The sequence below is a fragment of the Gopherus flavomarginatus genome, chromosome 4 (assembly GCF_025201925.1).
Source record: "Gopherus flavomarginatus isolate rGopFla2 chromosome 4, rGopFla2.mat.asm, whole genome shotgun sequence".
Classification (NCBI taxonomy): Eukaryota; Metazoa; Chordata; order Testudines; family Testudinidae; genus Gopherus; species Gopherus flavomarginatus.
In genome coordinates, this window is record NC_066620.1 from 116,745,595 (window position 1) to 116,766,121 (window position 20,527).

At 43.8% G+C, this 20,527-nt stretch overlaps 1 protein-coding gene across 13 annotated transcripts in view; it reads left to right on the top strand.

Moving 5' to 3' along the window:
- Positions 1–20,527, top strand: part of EPB41L2 (erythrocyte membrane protein band 4.1 like 2) — a 279,503-nt gene that overhangs the window by 171,843 nt on the left and 87,133 nt on the right. For all 13 annotated transcript variants that reach the window (XM_050949494.1, XM_050949498.1, XM_050949495.1 and 10 more), the window contains exon 6: positions 10,588–10,630. In XM_050949494.1, the coding sequence (XP_050805451.1) occupies positions 10,588–10,630 (43 nt within the window). The remainder of the gene's footprint in view (positions 1–10,587; positions 10,631–20,527) is intronic.

The window sequence follows — 20,527 nt, forward strand, 5'->3', positions numbered from 1 at the left end:
AAGTTCACCAAAAGTTTAGACCCAACATTCCTCCATTTGTAGCTTTGAGATAACTATTAATCAAAAAGCTACACCCTATTTCAAGATCTCAAGGGCCGCTTGGCAATTTCAGCCTGGGCCAATTCGAAGAGAGTAAGGCTTTTAGCTGAAGTGGGAAAAGAATAAACTGACTTACATGAGTTTATGAGGGAGGGGACACACTGAATACAGCAACACAGTATCATAAGGACTACTATGGCCCCAACAACACCCACCAAGAGTTTTTTTTTTTTTTTTTAACCCACCCAAATCCGGGCAGCCAATTTCATAAGGCTCCCCACCAATCATAAGGTGGCTGGCCAGAGGAGTAGTTTTAGCCATTTCCCTTAGGTGTTTGGTACGTTGAAAAGTGTTAGAGTAGGTGTCATTTACAAAAACACAGCATTCTTCATAAGCAGAAAATAAACTAAAAAAGCACAAAAAAAACCATACAGTTGTCAGAATAAAGGGTCCTCTCATTTTTTTCGAGTCAATTTAAGTCTAATGTCTGAGAGAGGTAAGCTGGTCCACTGGTCGAAGGCAGTGTCCTCAGTGGTGACAAGAGCTGCTGGTCCGTCACTGTGGTCCACTACGGCTGGCTTGACGTGGCAGTGGTGGATCCAAGATTTGCGTCCTTCCAGGAACACTGCAGTCTGGGTTGTTAAAAGAACCTGGTGGGGTCCAGTAAACCTTGGCTGGAGGGTGTCGTCACGAACGAACTTTTTGGCCCAGACGAAGTCCCCTGGTTGGAACGGGTGGATCTGTTCCTCCAGCGGCACGGTCTGGGAAAACTGCGAGGCTTTCCAAAGGGTACGGAGGCGAGCCTGTAGGGAGACAAACTGACACGCGGTTAAATGATCCCCTCCCAATAGTGAAACATCAGCACGTGGTAGCGCCCCGCCTTTGAAAAGGGGGGGTGTTCATAGAGCAGTTCAAAGGGGGATAATCCCAATGCGCGGGTTGGGCGAGTACGAAGGTGAAACAGGACCAAGGGAAGTACCTGAGGCCACTTTAATCCTGTTTCCTGACAGTATTTAGCCAATGTAAACATAAGTTCCCTATTTATACGCTCAACTTTCCCGCTAGACTGGGGGTGGTAGGGTGTATGAAAGGAGTGTGAAATGTTCTAAACGGCCAAGGACATGACCAGTAAAGTGAGGTCCGCGATCTGAGTCGAGCACAAGAGGGATGCCAAAACGGGGTACAATATCTCTAAGGAGAATTTTCGCCACTGTGGCAGCAGTACAATTAGCAGTAGGAAAAGCTTCGACCCAGGAAGTCAGAGGGCAAACCAAAACAAGGAGGTGCTTTTTCCCAAAAGCCTTTGGCATATCTGCAAAGTCAATTTGAAGATGTTGAAATGGAGCAGCAGGCGGAGGTCTTCCACCCTTAATTTTGTTAAGAGGCGGAGCAGGTTCATTACGCTGACATGTGCTGCATGCTTTCACTATTGATAGGCAATAGGGTTGAATGCCTGGAGCATACCAAAAGCGAGCGATAGTGTCCACGAGGGCGTGCGTGCCGTAGTGACCCCCTTTATCATGGTGCCAGCGAACTGCCACGGGGTATGTGGAGCGAGGGAGGCAGGCTCGGCCATCTGGCATAAGCCAGGTCCCTTTGACCAGAGTGGCCCCGAGGCTTTCCCACGATTGTAGTTCAGCAGCGGGTACTGGTACGGGGTGCGGTGGAGTAAAGGAGGAGGTTGCAATAGCCAATGTGGGCATGGCTAAAGGTAAGGTGGCAGCCTTCTTGGCGGAGGCGTCAGCCAGGGCATTCCCATGGGTAACGGGGCTACTATCTTTAGTATGGGCCCGGCAGTGAACTACAGCCAGGACAGAGGGTTTTTGGAGGGCGTCCAAAAGCTTGTGGATGAGGGGGAGGTGCTGAATGGGTTTACCGGCAGCTGTCTGGAAACCTCGAAACTTCCAGAGGTGGATATGACAATGCACAACTCCAAAAGCATATTTGCTATCAGTAAAAATGGTAACGGTCTTACCAGCGGCCAACTGGCAAGCTCGGGCCAGGGCATAGAGTTCAGCGGCTTGGGCTCCCCAGTTGCCTGGCAGTGAGGCGGCCTCTTGAATGTCCCATTCAGAGGTGACAGCATAACCAGTGAAACGCTTGCCATCAACATAGAAGGAGCTTCCGTCCGAGAAGAGGATGCAATCGGGGTTGTCCAGTGGCACGTCAAACAGGTTGTCTCTTATCTGTAAGATGCTGTAAACTACTTCCACACAGTCGTGCTGATCCTGGAGGACTGGCAGGTCAGGAAGCAAGGTAGCTGGATTAAGGGGTCCACACCTTTCAAAAATTAGGTTAGTGTCTTCTAAGAGTTCGGCCTCTAGCTGTTGCTGACGATGGGCCGAAAAGACTTGGGTTGTGCCCCTACGCAGAAGGGCTGACAAGGCATGAGAGGTCCAAACCGTGGTAAAATGACCCAGGGTTAGGCTCTTTGCCTTTGTGATCAGCAGGGCAGCTGCTGCCAGAGTCCGGGTGCAGGATGGGGTTCCCTGAGCGACAGGGTCGATTTGCTGAGAGTAAAAAGCAAGCGGGAAATGGTGGGGCCCGCTCAGCTGGGTAAGGACACCACTAGCAATTCCGCCCCTCTCGTGGACAAAAAGGTGAAAGGGTTTGCTGTAATTGGGGGGGCGGAGAGACATGGAGAAGGCCACACTGTCCTTGAGTAACTGAAAGGCTTGAATAGTGTCCGGGGACCACTGCAAAGGGTCAGGAGCAAGGTTAGCAGTGAGTCGGTGGAGCAGTTTGCTTAACTCCCCGCAGGACGGCAACCAGGGGCGACAGAAGCCAATTAATCCTAAGAAACCTCGAAGTTGTTTCTTGGTGTTCGGTAGAGGGCAGTTTTGAATAGTCTTTATGCGGGCTGGGTCCATCTGTCTTCCCTCTGGGGTTAACAGGAAGCCCAGATATCGGACCTTTTGTGAGACCCACTGAATCTTTTTAGGGTCTACCTTGTGGCCTCTGGTGTGTAGGTATAATAAAAGTGCCTTACCATCGATGTGGAGGGCAGCTTCTTCGCGATTACCTAATAGGATGTCATCTACGTATAGGACCAATGTGGATCCCTGCGGACTGGTGAAACCTTCCAAGTCGTGGCGGAGGCACTGGCTGAAAATCGTGGGGCTCTCTCTGTAGCCTTGAGGAAGTCGTTGCCAGACATAACTTTGTCCCTCCCAGGTGAAACCAAAGAGATACTGAGAGTCTGGGTGCACAGGAATGCTGAAAAAAGCTGATTTTAAGTCAATAACAGTGAACCACTCAGCATCCCAGGGGATTTGGCTGATGATAGTAGCTGGGTCAGGAACTACTGCATGAAGAGGGACCACATACCGATTAACAACTCGTAGATCCTGTACAAAGCGCCAACGAACAGGGTCTCCGTCCTTTTTAGGAGGCTTTTTGACAGGCAGTATAGGGGTGTTACAGGGAGTGCGCTGAGGGCGGACTAGCTTTTGTGCAATGAATCCCTCGATAATGGGGCGGATGCCCTCCCGGGCTTCCAGCGACAGGGGGTATTGAGGGACTGACGGGGGGGTTAAGGAAGGCTTCACCTGAATCCTTACGGGCTCTGCCGAAAGGAGCAGGCCAACATCAGTGTCAGAAATTCCCCAGAGGGTTGAAGGCAAGTCAGTGAGGTCAGGGGAGAGAGAGGGGGGTGTTTCCCAATTACCCTGAGTAGGGGCCGAATCTCCTAACACTGTCATCAATAATCCTACCCCTTCAGGAGTGCAGGTTAAAGTAGCCTCAAGCTTACAGAGTAAATCCCGGCCCATCAAAGGGATCGGACAAGCTGGGGAAAAAAGAAAACGGTGAGGAAAACATTTATCAGCATAAACAACATTCAAAGGCAAAGTGAGTTCCAGAGACTGTGGGTTGCCCTCCACCCCAGTCGCAGTTTTAACCTCAGAGGATAGCCAGGGAGAGGGGGCATGATTTAAAAGAGAGAAAGTAGCCCCAGTATCAATGAGGAAAGAGACAGGCAGTCCCTGGACTGAAAGGGTTAAACGAGGCTCTTTGCTGGGAGGGGAGAAAGTGAGAAAGGAGCCGGCTAAAGACATTAAGGAAATAAGACCATCACATTGTTTGTCTTCGCACCCGGGGTACCGTCATTGAGGAGGCTGAGTTTGCTGCGGCTGCTGCTGTTTCCCGTAGTTGATCCAGGCCTGGGGAATGGGCTGAGCTGGTGGTGCAGCTGTAAAGGCATCTCTCTAACTATACTTTTATTACTCGCAAGAGATTTGACAGGGACATCCTCTGGGCTATCCTCAGGGGGGGGGGCATGCACCCTGCTGTATCTGTTTGGACATTAGTCTAGTAACTACTCCTCCCGAGGTTTGCCCCTCCATTTCCTCCTCATCCTTCTGCAGAAATTCCAATCTGGGATCCTGCAGATTCCCCTCTGCTACAAGGAGAGAGTCCCCCTGCGGAGGAATAGGGGCAGGTGCAGAGGGGACCAGCTGACGAGTCAAAACACGCCGTGGTCTACACCCTTCATCGAAATAACCTGGAGGGGGTTCACTCTCGGGAGAGTACCTGACTGCCATAATTTTTAAAGATTTCCACAGCTCTGCTGCTGTGTCCCAACAAAACCAGTAACATAACTGTCCCGGATGGTCTTTTTCGATCAGGCTCTTTACTCCTCTTAAGGCAGCCTGTTCGAAAGAGCCATACGAAGGCCACCTCATCTCCGGGTCGGCCAATACCGCGGTATACCCAGTCCAATTCCTTACACATAGTGTGTACAACTTCTTCCTAGACATTCCTGTCTGTACTGGGAGTTTCCCTTCGTTCCATAACTTATTTACAATCCCCAACGGACTCTCAAGAGGCACGCTAGTCCCTTGACCCATGGTGTCTGACAGGAGCCCTCCAACTGGCGTTTACCGTGCTGTCCAATACACGACCCCTCAATATTGAATTGGCTGGGAGAAATCTCCTGTGGCGCCTTGCCAATTCATATATGAGTGGTCTGACCACTGGACAGAGGTACCGCACCAGAAGGAATCCCGGACGAGCCCCCAAATTGTTAGGTAATATAGCAAGTCCTCACTCACCTCTCCAGCACCCGAGTTCGTGCGGAGTTGGTATGGGGCACACAATTCTGTCAGAGACCAGACACCAATGCGTTGATCAACGGGCTCACACTATCCTTAGCTCTAAAAAGCTTTAGATTAAGTGTGGCCCCTTTATTAGGGGTGAGCATCAATATTTATACACAGAAGTAAACAAAGTGATTAACAAAAGATAATGGTCATGCATAATCAATCAATATTTTACAGGAAAAGCAAGTTTAACAAGTAAATGCATAGAGATAAAGGCTAATGGCTACTTAATAAAGGGGGTGTCATGAGTAGTTTGCAGGTCAGTGCTTTGTTCGATAAAGGGTTCAGAAAGGATTATGCAGAGACGGCCAGTCTGGGTGTGTTTTGGCTCCCCAAAGTTCACCAAAAGTTTAGACCCAACAATGACAGGTCCATCCTGAATCTTGACCTGTCGAGTGAAATAAATTTAAATGGTATCTCTGAATAATTATGCCCTTTCTAGAGGAGGATGAATGGCCCGGCATGTGCTGTGAATCTTGTACATACTTTCTTCCTGTGTCTGAGACTGAGGTGCATTTATTTCCATTTTTTATCAGGGCAACACTACCAGTTCCATGTAGTGTGTTTTTTGACTTGCATCCATGGTGCATGTTCACAAAATACTAGATGGTTGGGACTGTGTACCTATACAGAGTGGGACTACATAAAATAGGTGCACTCGGAATTTTACAATTTTTAAAGTTCTAGTCATGGTCTCATTACATATATATGGAAATATTTCATATTTGTAGTATTTTTCAGAATGGTAAAAACAGTATGTTCCTCTTTGCTGTGTAAAGCTTCAGGTCTTTTGCATGTATCTGGGTTTTAGGGACAAACCATATGCTTGAAATTCTCCATCTCCTATTACATTCCTACCTCTTCTTTTGCACAACTCTTTTTCCTTTGTGTTTCAAAATGGTCATCTCACTTCTTGAGTTCATTGATCCAGAAAAAAAAAAACACTATTTCTAGCTGCTTTGAGCCACAGATTTAAAATAAAAGCAGAGAGTTGGAAGCTTCACAGTTCTTATGGGCTGATCTTCTTTTCTATTCCCCCTTTCTGTACTAAGATTCTGAAGATTAGATTGTTTCCTCATTTTGGCGCCAGCTCATTCTGATCCATTTTTTCCTGCTGTGGCTGTTGCCTCCTTAGATTAAAATGCCACAAATCTGTGACCTCCAGCTCAGTCAGTGCTAAATGCTGAATGATGTGTTTTTCCCATTCTTGTGCACTTATCACAGTCACTCATTTAGGAGCCAGCTGGTGTGCTAGACTGCAGCTGTGGGGTGTGGAAAACTGAATGCCAGGCACTCTTCTGAGTGGAGAATTAGAGCTGCTCCCTAATGCAACATCAGGAATGCAAATATAGGGAATCCTATTGATTTTTTTTTTCCATGTCAGTGTTCTGTGCAGCTGGGAGAGATGTATTGTAACTTAAAACTACACTTCATTAGCATTTATTAAACTTTTTAAAAAAATGTTATAAAGTTAAAAATACACTTTTCTCTGAAATTTTAGAGTTTGTAGAAACATTTAAAGTTGTTTGCTAAAAGTTTAGATGGCACATAGGGTAATGAAATCAACAGGGAGTTCATGAATGCTCCATTAATACTCTGTTTTGTGCTCTATGATGATCTGAATCACAGCTGGAAATGCTGCTTTTCTGGATTTGTACAAAAACACTTTGTATTTTGTAATGGTGGAGAATATTTTGACATTCTCTGACAATTCATTACGCTGTCTACTTGTCTAACCCTATCATTTACAAATGTAACAGAGTGATCTTGTTTTGCCTACTGGATCAAACTTAACATGCATACGTTTAAATCTTCTGTGCTAAAACACTGTCTTTTCCTTTCACAATAAGCCAAAGCAAAATGGCCCATATCAGGATAGACTGTTTAGATAGATTTATAATACTCTAGCCAAAATGAAGGGCACAGAAAAAAACTGTGAAATACATGAATTTAGAGAACTATTCCTGTGTATTATAGCTAAGGTCCCATATTATGTAGAACATTAGACCCACCTTATGCAGTGAGGACCACTGATTTTATCTGGCAGAGGTGCCCTGAAATCAGTGGCAAAGATATGCAACATAAAGTTAATTAACAAAGTTAGGAAATTGCTGCTAAAACTATGAACTACTTCCAGGTTTAGAAATAATCAGAAAAAGTGAAACTAGTATCTCTTACAAAACAAAAGGCTGCCTTTTTCATTTTAAAACTTTCTAGTTTAAAGTAAAGAATGTTGCTCTTTATAAGCAGATATGACTGTTAAGTATACTACCACATCATAGTATTCTGTAACGTTAAAGCCAAAATATTATGTAAAAGTGGTACATATATGAAATTGTGTTTTTGCATAATTTTGACTAAGTTCTAAACCATTATCACTGTATTTGAAAGAAAATTATGACAAATATGAGCTTCTTTATTTGCAAACTTAATGTGGGAAACCTCTAGAGGGAAAGCTACTGACTTAACCTTTAAATCATTGTTGTTGATGTAAAATAGCATAAAACTCTTCCTTGCTCATTTGAAGAATTGTGTTAATGCTAGAACTGAAAGCCTAGCTAGACACACAGAAAATGAAATCCTGGTCTCATTTTGAAATCAATGGCAAAACTTCCATTAACTTCAGTAGGACCAGGATTTCACCTGGAAAGACTTTTCCACTAGATGGCAGTTGGGTGGCTTATGAAGAGTAGAGGATGTCCAGGTTTTTGGGGTTTTTTGTTACAAAAAAACAAGATGATTTATAACCACAACTATACAGAATGTAGTAGCCTTGAACAAATTTGTAATAGCCAATGCAGAAGCAGGCTGAATCAGTCCTCCTTCTGTAAGAAATCCTGAATGATTTTCATAATTTAAAGAAGTTTATAGAAAAGGAAATTTATAATCACGTCGTCTTATAAAAGTTAAAATATAGTTGCTAATATTATAGAACACTATTGAAAAATCTTCACTGCTCACTCCAAAATGATGAGATCTTATCGAGAGGAATTTTCTTGGCGCTCTTGGATTTAGTTTTGTTTTTCTTGGTGAAGTGAAACACTTAACTAAAAATCCCAAATCAGTAGCTATATGTGTGCAAATAAGTTAAGGTGTAGAACTAGAGTGGAAAATCTTTTTCATCTTATGTTATGATCATGTTTTCCCTGCAGGTACTATCATTAGTTTTAAAGCAAGTTTTTAAAGCAATCTAAGGGCTTTTCTGGGCAAGGGAAATTTACACTAGTATAACCAAAAATAGCTTGGACCAGTGTGGTTCACTCCAGGAAATTCGTAGGGTAAGTCACACTGATGCAAGGCATGTCTATGTTAAAGGATTCCACTAGAGTGAAAATATCAGTGTGGTTACTTTGGTACAAATTTCTCTGCTCCACAGAAGCCCTAAGGAACTGCAGCTTAGTGCATTTGGTGTTACTGAGCTAAATTTACCTAAGGCAAGAAAAGACCTTGGGAGCATGTAAGCACAGCTCCAAAAGTGGGATGCATTGGAAGGGAGAGAATGTAGCTAGGTCAGGCAACAAATGCACTGATACAGATATTCCCTCAACAGCCTTGGCCTTGGCAGTACAACACCTCTGGAATCCCTGGGAGATTTTAAAGCAGACACCTGCGGGGTAGATGGTGAAGTGAAATTATTGCCCCTCTTGCCCTTGCCTATCTCAGACTCTCTCTCTTTCCTCACCCCTTCTGAAAATACATTAAACCTGATTTACAGAGTATGTATGTAGAATTTGGAAATGAATGTTTTTATACAACGTTCATTACCGTGATATTTGAATGCAATGGTTTCAAACAACCTCAACTTGATTTGTGTCAATAAACAAAAGGCTCTATGTTACAAGTTCCTTAAGCTGTGCAGGCCTCTTTTACATAACGTCTGTGGATAAGATTAGCAATCTGGATAATTTCAGTTACTAATAATTACATTTTGTCTTTTTCAATTCTCCTCCTCTAGAAATACTTCTGGATGATCAGTTACAGGGTTAAATGCCTAGTTACACCTTCTTCTCTAAAAGCAGCAAAGAATCCTGTGGCACCTTATAGACTAACAGACGTTTTGGAGCATGAGCTTTCGTGGGTGAATACCCACTTCCTCAGATGCATCTGAGGAAGTGGGTATTCACCCACGAAAGCTCATGCTCCAGAACGTCTGTTAGTCTATAAGGTGCCACAGGATTCTTTGCTGCTTTTACAGATCCAGACTAACACGGCTACCCTCTGGTACTTGACTTCTTCTCTATGCACTCCCTATCCTTGGCCCCACAAAGTCGCGGGACCTCCTGGTCAACCTCCTCCTTGCCCTGGCTAAAATGGCCATCTACACAACCAGGGAGAGGAGGTTGGCTAATGGAGACTCCTGTGACTGTGGGGCTTGTTTCCGATTCTTAGTCCGTTCGTGTATCCGGGCAGAGTTCCTCTGGGCGGCGTCCACTGGCTCCCTTGATGCCTTTGAGGAGCAGTGGGCGCTGTCCGGGGTTCTCTGCTCGGTGTCCCTGTCAGGCTCCCTTCTTATGATCCTCTGACTGCACTCCTGTCCCTGTTCTTTTATTAGTTGTCCCCCGGAATCAGTTGGATTTTTGAGGTCCTGTAGATCCTCCCCTTAGGCTCGGGGGGATCCTTTAGCATTGGGCAGGTTTCCGCCTGCCCAGTTCCCAGAAACCCAATAGGTACACCAATTTCAAATTGTAGTAAATTACACAGATTGTACTGGGATGCTTTCTGTTTTGAAGGTGATACATCCTTTATTAGCTAGGCTCCTAATTCTGAAAAGCAGGCAATTTTCATCTTAGTGCCTAAATATAGATATGGATACTTGTTTGAATATTTTGGCCAGTGCTTTTAATGCCATACTTGGTTCACAATGTGAACCCTTTGAAAAGAGGGCAATATGGAAAAAAGTAAGCTTTGTGAACAGATCTTTTCCAACACTTCCTAGTGTTGCCAGAGCTAGTGTTTGGGTGACGCTGAGAGAAGAAAAAGACTATTTTTACTTTGTAGAAAATGGGAGAGAAGTATCTTTCATTCAGTAACTTTGTATTCGTTTGCAGGCAGGAGTAAGTAGAAATTACTTACTGCTTTCTGTCTGCTTTCTGTCAATAAAAGGAATAAATAAAAGAAAATTACTTGGTGATTTGTGAGGTATAATTTCCTTCAAAATAGAAGACTATAAAATATCATTTAATTTCCAGAATTATACGGTTTTGTCTAAGAGAATGAAGTAAGAAATGTTGCATAATATGCTGTGTGTGTGTGGGCGGAGGGTGAGGAAAATCAAAGCACAATTTTGATGGAAAGTTACAAGTTAACTCAAAAATTCTACAGGGTACTTTCAAAGTAGAATATCAGAAGAATGTACTGTACAAGTACTTATTTTAATTCATGAAATTATATCACACACATTCATTCATCTGAATTATTTCCTTATCTACTGATGTTCTTTCTTTTTTAGAACTGGTTAGATTCTTCAAAGGAAATCAAGAGGCAAGTTAGAAGTAAGTACTCCTATACGGATGTTAAATTCTTGAACTCAATTTTCTAATACAGAAATATGTTTTCTTAAAGTTAAACTTTTTAAAAGAAATCTTGAATATGGCAGGAATGATCATGATGAAGATTTTAAAACATGATTTCTACTGACTCTACAGTCCCATCTACAGATACTTCAGGAACTATGTGAGTGCAAAGTTGTCTACAATGGGTAGTGGTGTCCATGGTATAGCAGATTTTTATTATCAGTGTGGATAGGATTATGCAGGCCTGTAAATGTTTTAGGCCTGGATTAAAACATCGCTCACTAGCCTAATTAGTCAACTGTGTTGTGATGACACTGGTAATAAATGTTCTGCAGTATTCACAGTGCTTCCTATCATCATCATAGGAAAATACAAGGGATCTTAGTTACTTTAGTAATCACATCCTTTACTTAGGCAAAGCTTTTCAGTACTAATGCTAAGTTTAGAGCTCTCCTCTTCTCCAACTCACCTGGAGCTGCTATTCTCGGTGGTGACTGTCCTGGTAAATTCAGGAAAACTCTTTGATTTAGGGAGTCATGTATGTATGTTTACCTGTTTGCATGATCTTATTAACCTGACTCCTGTCATCTTGATTTCCATGCTTAATCTAAAGAAATCACAGAAACAATGATTTAATTATTATAGAAGGATATTGAACTATAGAAAGGTTTTTTCAATATCAGATCTGTGTTTCTAATTCGTTTTTAGACCTGGTGTTTTATGCATATGTGCCACATGCAGCCTACCTGATAAACAGAGGAGCAATCATCTCAGAATATGGAATTCTGAGTGAATTTTTCCCAGTTCCCTCATACAATAAAAAGAAAAGGCAATAAAAATATTCCTATTATGAAATACCTGGCCTTTTCCAAAATTATTTTAATTAAGTTTCAGTAATTTTTAAATGAATAAATTGTTGAAGGAGTTGAAACAAATTAGTGTTAGTAAACTGGAATAAAAGATAGTTATAGATTTTCATTGTTGTATATGCTTACACTTTTCTATCCAGTTTATTGCTGACTCTGCTGAGATGTCATGCGGTCATAAGTACTCCATAATTACTGTACTTGATACCTCCTAAGGTGGTGATCAGGGGTTAATCAGTAAAATGGGTATCTGAACCTTTCCGTGTCTGTTGAATGTTAGTTGTGTTAAAATGCGGTCTTCAATGACTGCTGGGTGACATTTTATCAGGGCGGCTCTAGCTTTTTTGCCGCTCCAAGCATGGCAGGCAGGCCGCCTTTGGCGGTGTGCCTGCAGGAGGTCCCCAGTCCCGCGGATTTGGTGAGTTGCCTGCGGGAGATCAGCTGGTCCCGCGGCTTCAGCGTACCCGCTGCTGAATCCGCAGGACTGGTGACCTCCCACAGGCAAGCCGCCCCAGGCTGCCTGATTGCTGCCCTTGCAGGGACCGGCATGGCACCCCCCGCGGCTTTCCGCCCCAGGCATGTACTTGGAGCGCTGGTGTCTGGAGCCGCTGCTGCATTTTATGTAACTCATTAAATGAAATGTCTCTTACAAGCATTTTGTGTATCAAATATGGTCATTATGATGCTTGCTTGTTTATATCAGCCTTTGAAAACCTTTTTTTTTTTTTTTTAAACACCCAGGGAGTCTTTAAAGACTCCCAATGCTTTTAGCCACTATTTTCTGGTAGAGGTTTTTCCTTCTTCATGCAAAAGACCACAAATGTATACTTCAGCCTGCTTTGCATCTTGGGGGCAGAACCAGACCTGTTAGTCACTGGCAGCAGGGAAAGGCCCAACTTCCTGAAATTCCCTCTAGGCTTTTTTTCTGCCCCCACTTGACCTCCTTGCTGCAGAGCTTTTCTGAGGAAAATTCTGAACTTTCACATTTTTAGACTAGCAATCAGTTTTTAAAAAGTGGGTTTCAAATCTGGTTCATATAGACATACAAGGCTTTGGGATTAGATGGTCACACAAATCTGTTACCAGTGATGCAACTAGAAACTTTGAGAAACTGTTGCTATTCAGAGTGTTCAGAAAAGTCCTCTTACAATCCTGACTCTGACTGGCTCTACAGAAAGGTAGTCATACAACAAGATCAAGCAGTCTGGGAAGTACAACAAAAGAAAATAAGTCTTTGCAGGTAATAGCTAGAACAAATGCAGGGTCAATAACTACACTCTTTTGCTTTAGTTATCTGCAGTTCTCCAACCAGTCCTATCTGGAGCTAGAACCCAAACTGATGCCAGGCTCTGTCAGTTTGGCAGTAAATAAGCTATCTATAGCTTTGATTAAATGAGCTCAGTAGATATTGTCTAGAGAGAGTACCCTGTGGAATTGTGCAAGAATTCCAGGAACAGCTCTGTCTCATTCCCAATCTCAGCAACCAGGCCATGGCATGAATTTAATCAGCTGTCAAGTGATTTATTTCTATTTCAGGTTGAAGTATTACAGGCTGCTCCCTATCCTATTTCTTCCTCCAGCTAGTCTGGGGGACACAGCATAGGGCCCTCTCTGAAATATCTAAATAAGTTCCTAAAAGAAGCTTGCCTTCAAAATATTCCCATTTTACCATTCTCAGGCAAAGTTTGTTCTGCAAAAGGCTGGCAGCCTTTTTCTTTTCCCTTCTTCGAGCATTTTTACATAGGCCCCTGAGGAGAAGCAAGAATATTGGCTTTAGGGAAGAAGGCAAATTACTTTTCTCTTCACAGACAATTTTTCTGATCAGGATTCTGTGCAGATAGAAAGCTGACGCAAACACAGTGATATGGTTACAGAATTCAGTACAAACAAAAACGTGGTGTTCAGGAAGTCAGCTGTAGGCTTGAACTGAAGATGAATACTATCCGGTACAAGGTCTCATCTCAGAAGAATGTTAACACAAGAGGAAGATGGCCATAATGAAAAACATGTGTCACGGAAACAAACATCCAGTTCTTATTGGAGCCCATTTTGAATTCTGAAATCGTGTGTAGGTACACTTCAGCAATCCAGAGTTCATATGATACCTACCCAGTAATGCTGAGTATCCCCTCTGCATCTCACCCTATCTCTTCCACTGACAGAGATCTAGCTCTAGTTGTATATTCTCTAATGGAGCAGCTCTGTGTCCACCATCAGAACCTTCCTGCATCTACTTCAGTCAGAAGTGCTTCTCCAGACATTGCTGCATCTTAGTGCCGCTCTCCTTCCCCAGTACCTCAAAGAAAGCATTGACAGGGTGCTTTGAAGGACTACATCCTCCAAGAGATCAAGAAGCCTCGTACCATCAACCAATAAACAGGCTTGGAAAAAAGGGTAGTGTGTCCTCTGAGAAGAGGTGCTCCCTGATGTTGTGACAGCATCTTATGTGGGGTCATCAATTCTGGCACTAGTTGTGCCTGTAAAGTTGAGACTGATCCCTGCTGATGTACCAAACCCTTCAGTATAGCAACAACAGTGTCAGGGGACCTTCTTGATTCCACAGTTTGGGGACCACTGGTTTACCATTTTTGCAGAACGTGGATTGGATATGGATCCAGATTTTTGTATCTGCACAGGGCTCTACCAGTAGGATAACTGAGGCTCCTCTTCAGAATCAGAGATTGATTCATATGAGGCGCATACTGTGGCACAGGATCTCCTATGCCTGTGGATAAGAACCTCTCCAGCAGTATAGGAGTCATCTCATCTGGTACCAATGAACCCTCAGCCTGGATCAGACATGCCTATAGGTAGAGATCAACTTCTGGTACCGAGGCCAGCATCAGACCCTCTTGCGTCTCCTTGCCCTGTGCTGTCTAGAAGCAAGGTCAAAATGCTTCCTTCAATACCATCATCTCCAGTCTCAACAGTGGTCCTCGTCACTTGAGGGTACCACAGCCCCAGTCCGTAGAGCCGTGCAAATCCACAGATATATATTTTCATCTGTGGATACAGTTGTACTTTTTCTGTTGCCGCCCCCCTCCCCTTACCAGTAATGGGAATCTGTCCATTCCCCCACCTCCATTACTGCATAGTTGGCTCAGCAGAGGAGCTTGGGCTGAAAGCAGAGCTAGGAGCTGAACTGGGGAGTGGGGGAAGAGCTGGGGCTGGCCTGGGGGTAAAGAGGGAATGAATGCAGAGCTGGACTGGGATGGAGCAGGGGGCAGAATGGAACTGTGGCTAGGCTGAGGTTGGAGCAGGGCCCAGAGCGGAACTGGTTGGGGCTGGAGCTAGACTGGGATCAGTGTGTGGCTGGGTGGTGCTCTCTGTCTGCCCCCACTCTCCCTCCTATGGGGGCTGGCCTGAGCCTCCCTGTATGCCTCCTCTGAATGTTCCTTTACATCCTCCTATGGGAGTGCACCCCACAGTTTTGGGAGCACTGGTTTACCAACTTGGATCAGATGCAGATGAAAATTTTTGAATCCATGCGGGGCTCTACTGGTTGGATGACTCAGGCTGTTCTTCAGAATCAGAGACTTAGTCATGTGTGTCTTGCTCCCAAGACAGGAGGCGTCACTCTTCATCATTGAGGGGATTTTGTCTTTGGTATCTGGCAGAGGTTCCACGTTGATTGAGGGACCAAAGAGGTTTTGGTCCAATGCCCTACCAATTGCCATATTGGAACCCAGGTGGTTTCTTCCCACGACCAGATCTTTCCTGCACCCTTCTCCCTCCAGGTTTCCTAGTAGATGTCATGATAGCTTGTGTGAAGAGGCTCAGGAAGTTACCCCTAGTACTGAGTAGGATGCTGAGCAGGCCCAGCAGAATCTCCTTTGGAGGAGTTAAGAGGCTCCACTCAACCTGCTTTGTGTTCCTCCTCCTCCTCATCGCCCAAAGGGGCAGTGGAATCTTGAGTGTCTTTTCTTCTTCAGAATGAATACAGGGCCTGTCAGGACGTATTCAAGAGGATTCCTTCCTCCTGGGCATACAGGTGGAGGTAATTCAGGAGAGCTCCTACTGGTTGATGGACATTTTGGGATCAGAAGTGATATACTAAATAGCTCTCATTATAAATGAGACCATTCTGGAACCCATTAGAATTTTGTGAGAAAACCTATCTTCTCTTTGCCAACAGTCAAAAGGACTGAGTGGTTTCCAGTTTTGTATCTTGAACTAGGAATCCTTGCTGGGTAAGTTAAATTTCAGTCTCTGGGACAGTATTCTCAAGTTTGCAGACAGGTTACCAGGAGATGTCAGGCAAGAGGTTCAGGCAGTAGTGGAAGAGGATAAACTGCTGGCTAGGACCTCTCTCCAGGCTTCATTGCACGGGGCAGACTCTGTAGCTAGGGCTATGGCTTTTGCAATAACAATATGTAGGTGTTCATGGCTTCAATCATTAGATTTTCCACAGGAGGTCCTATAGACTGCTCAGGATCTCCCTTTTGAGGAACAGACCCTCTTTTCTCAGCAGACTGATGGCAAGATTCACAGTCTCAAGGACTTTCGGGCTACATTGACGTTTTTGGGGGTTTACAGTCTACTCCCTAAAAAGGAGCAGTTCCTCCCCTCAGTCATTCTACTGTTACCAGTCCTTTATGCCTAGGTAGCCTAACCAGTTTAGGAGGAAAGAGGAGAGTTATAGAAGGTGATCACTAGCTCCTCACTTTTCATCTTCAGCAAGCTCATGTAGACAGCCTGGAAATAGCAAGCAGTCTGTTTGTCTGTCTTGTCAGATAGCTTACCAGTTTGCTTTATGACAGCTTCTCCTATCTCATTTTTACCCACCAGGTTATCCCACTTTCTGCATGTTTGGACCCACATATTAGCACAGATCAATGTGGAATGGAGGAATTTGGATACACCCTTCAGTTTGTTAATATCCCTCCCCCAATCCCTTTTCCCATCCCTCTTCAAGGACCCCTCTAATGGACACAGTAGAATGATCCCCTGCCAGTTTCCCCTCTTCATCTGGAAGAAATTTGGGGTCAAACTTTCAAGTGAAGCAAGGTGGAAGGGCAGGAATTGCAAAACACTTCTTATATTCAAAGTCCTATTTAAATGTTGATGAGCGTAATCGGATTTTCACATTATAGTTTACAGATGTTGAAGACTTGTCCACTGTACTGAAGTAAAGTTTTTCTTTAATGAATTGATACATTGACTGACATTACCTTGTTACTAATGTAGAGCAGCAGTGGCTTGAGCCCTTCAAATTTTTGTGCTTTCCGAAGTATGTAATAAGGATAGAAATGGTATGAAGTAGCATGAGGCTGGGCAGAGCAATGCCAAAAGACATCTCTTCTACTTTGCTATCTAGTTCTAGTTTCCACCGGCTGCACTTCCTTGGCAAATGCTGAACATTATAAACTTTTATATACAGGTTTGCACTGGAGATAAACTACTTTAGTGACCCCCAGTCAGCATTTTTTAGTTGTCAAAACATACTAGATAGAGGCTATTCTGGTTGTGTAGATGTTTTTAAAATTTATCTAAATTGGATTTATACCATGAACACTTCTTACAGTTAAGACATTGGCTTTTGTTATTATTAGCACTGTAGATGTTCATGATGCATAAAGGTAAAAGCTTGAATTTTCAATAATGTCCATTGATTATGGGTGCCTCCGTTTTTGGGTGCACAACTTGAGACCCCGTAAAAGGGACCTGATTTTCTGAAAGTGCTGAGCACCCACATTTTATGTTGGAAAATCAAAGCCCGTTTAAGGTTTCCTAAATTTGGCAGCCAGAATCACTATACTTTTTTCAAAATTTAGGCCATGGTCCTTGCCTTCTGGAAATAACTTTGGAAGTAAAATCCAGACCCAGTAAACCATGTGGGTAAGGGTTGGGCAGGAAAACAATTCAAACACAATTTTTGAATAGTGGTCATGATGAAACTTGCTTATCTTGATTTACACTATTGTTCTTGTTGTTGATGCAAGTCTCCAAACATCAGTATGGGCTGTTAAGTGTTGGTAGGTAGGTAGCTGGATGTACAAGTGGTGAATTAGATTAGTTTCAGCCTTAACTCTAAACTTTTTTTTCCCCCCTTTGAAGAATATATCAGCCTTTTTTGTGGAATGTGATTTGAACATAGTTTCTTTTAGATGTATATAATTCAGATAGTGTGTTCAAATATTTGAAGCAGAGGTGTTGCTTCCTTTTTACTCACATAACACTGACCTCCTGACTCCTCTGTCAGGGTGTCCTGACTAGAACACATTTCAACTTGATTTGGACTGTGTGAGAAATTTTTTTAAGAATAAATTCTGTCAAACTACTTTTTAAACTGCCACCATGAACCAGTTATTACTGGGCCTGGTTTTATCTACAGATCTGTGCATAAGTCTCAGTGTAACTGCCTAGAATTGAGCACACTATGTCCAGTCAAGGCCTTTCAGTATTAACAATGGAAAGAGGTTCACTCTTGCACTTTGATCCCGAGTTTCTTTATTCACTTAGGCCTGATCTATGAGTTTAGGTCGAATTTAGCAGCATTAAATCAAATTAACCCTGCATCCATCCACACAATGAAGTCATTTAGTTCGACGTAAAGGGCTCTTAAAATCGATTTCTGTACTCCTCCCCAATAAGGGGATTAGCGCTGAAATCGATATCGCCAGTTCGAATTAGAGTTAGTGTGGATGCAATTCGACAGTATTGGCCTCCAGGAGCTATCCCGCAGTGCACCATTGTGACCGCTCTGAACAGCACTTTCAACTCAGATGCATTGGCCAGGTGTACAGGAAAGGCCCCACAAACTTTGAATCTCATTTCCTGTTTGGCCAGTCAAGCTCATCAGCACAGGTGACTGTGCAGTCTGAGAATCAAAAAAGAGCTCCAGCATGGACCGTATGAGAGGTACTGGATCTGATCACTGTATGGGGAGATGATTCCGTGCCATCAGAACTACGTTCCAAAAGACGAAATGCCAGTACATTTGAAAAAGTCTCCAAAGGCATGATGGAGAGAGGCCACAACAGGGACTCAACATGTTGCCACATGACAGTTAAGGAGCTCAGATAAGCATACGAGAAAACCAAAGAATCAAACGGATGCTCCGGGACAGAGCTTCTATGCTGAGCTGCATGAAATTCTAGAGGGGGGACCGCCACCACTACCCCATCCCTGACTGTGGATTCTGAGGAGGGGGCACTCTCAGCCATGGCTGAGGATTTTGTGGATGGGGAAGATGAGGAGGAAGACGAGCTTCAGGAGAGCACACAGCACAACGTTCTCCCCAACAGCCAGGAGCTTTTTCTCACCCTGACTGAAATACCTTACCAAGGCGGTATCCCGGATAATGAAGCCATAGAAGGGACCTCTGGTGAGTATACCTTTTGTATATACAATACGTGGTTTAAAATAAAGCATTTTTTAATCATTAATTTGCCCTGAGGTCTTGGGATGCATTCGCGGCCAGTACAGCTACTGGAAAAGTCTGTTAACATGTCTGGGGATGGAGCGGAAATCCTCCAGGGCATCTCCATGAAGCTCTCCTGAAGGTACTCTGAAAGCCTTTGCAGAAGGTTTCTGGGGACAGTAGCCTTATTCTGCCCTCCATAGTAGGACACTTTACCATGCCCTGCTAGTAGCAAGTAATCTGGTATCCTTGCATGACAAAGCCTGGTAGTGTATGGTCCCAGTGTTTGCTGACATTCAAGCAACATCCCTTTATCTATCTTGTTATCCTCAGGAGAGTGATATCGTTCATGGTAACCTGGTTGAAATACAGGAATTTAATTAAGTGGACATTCAGAGGTGGCCATTCCTACTGGGCTGTTTGCCTGTGGCTGAAAAGAAATTCTCCCCGCAGTTAGCCAAGCGGTGCTGGAGTGGGGGCCATTGGTGCTATGCTGTTCGCATTTGGCTAGCAGGGATCTTTCCTGATACCAGCTCTGCAGTGGGGAGAGGGGTAAAGCGATTATCCCAGAGAATTGGATGAGGGGGGTTTAGTTTGGTTTCTGCTGCTGCACGTTAACATGAAAACCACAGCGCTCAACAGGCTTTGCTTGGTATGGGAAAGGAGGGCACTGCTTTTATGAAGGTTGCAGAAGCCGAAAGGCTATGGCTTACCATGGCCACCGGCAAGCCGAATTCTGTTGCCTGGACCTGTGTCTGTGATCTCTAACACTAAAGCCGCACCATTAAAGCAAACATAACAATATTGCAGTTTTCATTTAATGTAGGCTCTGGAAGATGGTTAGCAGTCAAATTAACAAATGGGGCTAACATATCTCTATCTTGCAGTATCATCTAGATCAAGAGTTTTTTAGCAAAACACTAAAGGAGATGTTATAAGTTTTGTGGTGAACACCTCTATCTGACAGGAAGTTGAGGAGATTTGTACAGTAAGATAGCAGCATAGACTGAACCCTTTGTTTGTATTTATTAATTATTCCAAACCACGTAGGATGCTGTCTGGATACTCCAGTAACTTTAAAAATAATTAAATCACTTTTTAACTCTTTTGAGAGGCAAAGGCTTATTGCTGGAAAGAGTCTTGAACTCTGAGATCTTGATTGGTAATAGCACATTTATATCCTGAGCTGTTAGTGAAAATACTTAAAGGTACTTCACCCTTAATAAATTGGATTGTTCAGATTGGTAATACCCAGAAACACATGATTCTGACATATGCTAGAAGAGAAGTTGAAGGGATCTGGAGCCTAATGCAAGAGAACGAGAGAGTTTCTTGGAAAGTAAGATTCTTGTGTGGAGCAAACTCAAGCCTGCCCCCTTGAAAGTTCTGTGATCTCAAGCCTGCACCAGTGTATGTCTCACCACCCTGCTGCTTGTTCTTGACTCAATTTCAGGCTGGGAATCGGTGTAGGACACATGTTGCTCAAAAGCACCTCTCTGATATCAGGGAGGGAAACCAAAGCAGATGGCACAGGTGGCTTGGCATCTCTTAAAACCACTACCTTCCCATGTCTCTGTGCACTTGGGCTTGATTCTGCAAGGTGATGAACACCCAAGTCTCAATCCAACAAAGCATTTAAACATCTTC